This window comes from Prosopis cineraria, unplaced genomic scaffold, assembly GCF_029017545.1.
Source record: "Prosopis cineraria cultivar Desert tree isolate PC_DT_omini unplaced genomic scaffold, ASM2901754v1 PC5, whole genome shotgun sequence".
Taxonomy (NCBI): Eukaryota; Viridiplantae; Streptophyta; class Magnoliopsida; order Fabales; family Fabaceae; genus Prosopis; species Prosopis cineraria.
In genome coordinates, this window is record NW_026555336.1 from 3,783,033 (window position 1) to 3,787,327 (window position 4,295).

General features: G+C 34.8%; 1 protein-coding gene across 1 annotated transcript; it reads right to left on the reverse strand.

Annotated features, from left to right (window-relative positions):
* Nucleotides 1–1,025: 1,025 nt before the first annotated feature.
* On the reverse strand, nucleotides 1,026–2,523 carry LOC129310548 (probable esterase KAI2). The gene is made up of 2 exons (XM_054952415.1): nucleotides 1,879–2,523; nucleotides 1,026–1,753 (listed from the first exon to the last, which is right to left on the reverse strand). The coding sequence occupies exons 1-2, from the start codon at nucleotides 2,244–2,246 to the stop codon at nucleotides 1,309–1,311; spliced, it is 813 nt and encodes a 270-aa protein (XP_054808390.1). The 5' UTR covers nucleotides 2,247–2,523; the 3' UTR covers nucleotides 1,026–1,308.
* Nucleotides 2,524–4,295: the final 1,772 nt, after the last annotated feature.

The following is a 4,295-nucleotide window of genomic DNA, read 5'->3' on the forward strand; positions in this document are numbered from 1 at the left end:
ATAATAAAAGGGCTTAAATGGGCTAACTTTTACAACCATTTTTTACCCCAAAAGCAACAACTCAACCTTAACTATTTTCAAGCTTAAAAGAGCTAGCTTGATCGGTCCAATAACATCAATCCTAATTAATGGCTCTAATAACATCAAAGGACATGGTTGAAGTTTGGTGTGTCACTGCACATGAGCTCCACACACATGCTACATCGTAAAAAATAACAAAGTTAACAAGTGACTAATAGTTTGCTCATAAAAAAATGATTTAGGAAGAAAATTATTTTACTTATAAATATAAAATGCCCAACGCTCTTAAAAAAGTTTAAGGATAAAAATGAATTCCCACCTTTTATAAAAATAAATGAGAACAACAAAGTGGCATCTTTTTTATTCTTGCTCTTAATATAATTTTTTCAACTTAGGTCCCATGGTTATTAAAAAAGAATGAATTAAAAAAATAAAAATAAAAATAAAATGATTAAAAAAATGATGAACCACATTTCAAAGGAAAAGAGGTAATATAATTCATGGGGTTGAGAGTCATGATTCATAAAATTTTTAGAGGGAATAATAATTCTTATATTTATAGTATATATTAATGTATTTTATCATACTCATTATGAGGAGAAAAGGTGATTTAATTTACTTTTATGTTAATTTTTTTAATTTATTTCATTTTATTAGTTTCTAATATCCACTTAAATATCCTAGGCCCAAGAGCTCAGACACTGTTGTAGAACATCCAAAGTCCAATTCATCTTGAGTTGATATAAACGGCAGTAACTACCAACTACAGTTTCTATTAAAAAAACAACCACATTATCAATAGATGTTTGGTAGAATTAATAAAGGTTACTATCGGTATTTCTTAGAGTGAAATTGAAACCTTGAATAATGACAGATACAATATTAAAGCGATCGCAAAAAGATCATTCCATCAATACCTATAACCACCACAAAGTCTCTGTTATGGGGGTTCGGATTTAGTTTTAGAGTGAGTAATGAACCCAAGCCCAAGATACCCGGTGGTCTAATGCCTAAAAAAACAACCTCGTTACCAAAAGAAACTACAGCGCCACGCCAGCCAAACAAAAATACCAAAAAGGAAAAAAAACAAAAACAATAAAAAGATTGACCTTGAGTCACGCTTCCTACCAGATGCCAACTATACCTGTGCAAACCGTCTTTTGCGAGATGGAGACACGCAATTTTTCTTTTTAAAATCCAAAACACGCACACAAAGATTCAGTGATCGTTCCATTACACAAATTCTTTAAATTCCCACCATATAGCTTGTTCTTGCACGCCGTTACGTCACGCCACAATATCTTGCCTGATGTGTTTGAGCAGCAACGGAACAACGACGCCCGGCGAACTCAGCTGCGGCAAATGACCGTCCGTCGACATGACCTCCACGATGGACTCGGCGGCGATGTGTTGGTGGAGGTACTCGGAAACCACCACCGGAACCGCCAGGTCCTTCAGACTCTGAAGAATATGGCACGGAACTGTGATTAGCCCAAGGATTTGCCGCATATCGCTTTGGAAAATCGTCCGCGCCACGCTTAGCGCTATGTCCGGTCTCATATTGAACAATGTTCTGCTAAATTCCTGAACCGCCACTGACTCCATGTCCCCACCCACCGCCAGAGGAGCGAACCCTGAGCACCACGCTTTGTAATTCGACTCAATAGCATCGAATAACTGGTTCAGCTCTTCCTGCTCAAAGCCTCCGTAGTAATCCACGTCGTTCAAGTACCTTGCCCAAACAGAAACCGCACGCGGAATTTTGAGTCAGTCGAGAGTATAATTTCATTCCTCGTCAGATTCACCTTTTAAATCCATTTCATCGAGGCAAACTAAGTGAAAATTGTGTTAATTTACCTAGGGGAAGCGGAGATCATGATAATCTTAGAGAATAGATCAGGGCGAGTGATGGAAGCAATAGCACCTATCATTGCGGAAACAGAGTGACCAACGAAGATGCAGGAATCAATATGGAGCTCTTCCAAAATGGCGAGAAGATCGTACGCGTAGCCTTCGAGGGTCGCGTAGCGTTCAAAATCGAAGTAATCGGGATTAGTGGTACCCGCACCCATGTTATCATAGAGAACGACGCGAAAATCATCGAGAAGATGAGGGACAAGGTGTTTCCATACTGATTGATCCGTGCCAAACCCATGACCCAGAACTATAAACCTCGTGCCTGATCCCAAAATTTTCACGTTCTGAGCTTCTTCCACTACTCCCATTTTGCTTCCTCCTCTCTTGCCGTGTGTATGTGCGCGCAGAGATATCTGACTTTGAGCAATGAGTGGATGTATTGGACTTGTTTGACGGTGATGACGCAGAACGAGGACCACCACACCTAAATATGTGTTTATGGGCAAAGGCAACTATCTCCCACTTGGGTTGGTTTGTGAGAAAAATCTTGTCTCATAAAACCAAGTCCACGATTGGTCATGGGTAAAAGTTTAAAGATATGTTTTTGAAGGTTTCGATACGGGACAGGATGGGACGGCGTGCGTATGTAAATGGGATGGATCCAATGTAGGATACAGAATGCGGGAAAGGTTTTCTGCTCATGTCTCTGATGAGATATATATCATTTGAATTTTAAGTTGGACAATTTTAATTTAAAATATTATTTTATATTATATTTATTTAAATAAAAATTTATAAAATAATTTTAATAATTTTTTTATTTTTAATCTGATATAAATTTGATTTAAAGGATTTAATTTAATATTAAAATTTTATAATTAATATATATTAATTATTTATATATGCTCTATTTAATTCAGATAAAATTTAAATAGTTGAGATTAAAATTTAAATGATTTAAATCTTATCTTTAGGTTGAGCAGGAAACCGTTTTCAAGCATGCGTGGGCATGGCTGAACCGTCCACGTGGGGTCTCATTGATTGTAGCTGGGTGTTATCGGGACTGTGAATAGTGAACAGCATTTATGTTAGACTCGATGAGTGAATTATGGGAAGGCCATGGCCCACTGCTATTAATACCTCAGCTGTCCGGGTCTGCGTTGTGGTTGGTTATGGCCTTTGGGCCTTACACACACTAGAGATAACCTGTGGCTTAGAGATGCTGGTTTTTTTTTGGAAGATTTTTTGGGTGGATTAACGGATTAAGAGAACTTGTTGGTGTCAAGGCATATAAAAATACCATTCAAATACCAATTAGTATTGAGTCTAGTGAAAATGATGAGTTTTTCACAATATTAATAAATTAATATTTAAATTTTTGTGAGAAGATATGTATATATTTAATATCAAATTGTGCTTTAAATAAGATTATCTTTAATAGAAAGATGTCTCTAAATAATGAAAAGAAGCTTTCAAATAAATCAATTCAGTTGACATCAATGATTGTCTTTAATCTCTCGATTTGAATATAAGTTTAGATAACATCTTTGAATTAAATTTGAACCAAAAAAAAAAAGAAATCTTTGGTACCTGTTAAATGCGTTCTGAGAACGTCATTTAATATCTAAACCTGAGATGTTAAAGTATTGAATTTAACAAAAACAAGAATAAGAAAAAGTGATGATGACAAAGAACCAGCAAGGGTCCAAATGTGTTTGAGTGCTTTTAAAAAGGACAACTAATTTGAGATCAGCTATTTCAGGCAAAAAAGAGAAAGAAAAAGAAAAAAGAAAAACAAAGTTGAGACTGGAGAACAGCTTTTTTTTTTTTTCACTGTAAGAAAGGTTGGAGGTAGGTTCAAGTAGTTGACTTAATGGCAAGATTAATTTTATTCATATGTGTATTTCCGCATGCATTCAGAAGGATTCAACAAGTAATTTGGGCTAGTATTACATGTTTTAAAATCATTTGAGATTATGTATCAAAAATCATTTAAGATTATTTTTTAATGGTATTGTACAGTTAAATTTGTTGGGCTGTGTTTGTGTTAATTAATATACACCCTTTGCACAAAAAGAAAAATCACACCATTTGCACAAAGAAATCATACTATTTAATTATTTATATGTTATGTAAATAATGTAACTCATTACTCATCTCAAATTTTTTCGGCTCACAAGCTGATGGAAAACACTAAAATTGGACTCCAATGTTCTTTTAGCGTTATTGTACAATCATTTTTTTTTTTTTTGAGATGGATATGCTCCCAATTTTGTAGTTTAGCTAAAATGCCTAGTCCATAGGTCTAGACCTTCCAATCCCATTTATAAAGCACATTTTAAAAGATTTATTTAATCTCATTTGTAAGTTACGATGCAGCTTTTTAAGTAATATTTAAAATATATTTTTAAAATTAT

Coding starts and splice junctions, on each gene's coding strand:
- LOC129310548 (XM_054952415.1), bottom strand. CDS start 2,246: ATGGGAGTAGTGGAAGAAGCTCAGAACGTGAAAATTTTGGGATCAGGC. Junction 1,754..1,878: donor ATGATCTCCGCTTCCCCTAG/GTAAATTAACAC, acceptor TGTTTGGGCAAG/GTACTTGAACGACGTGGATT.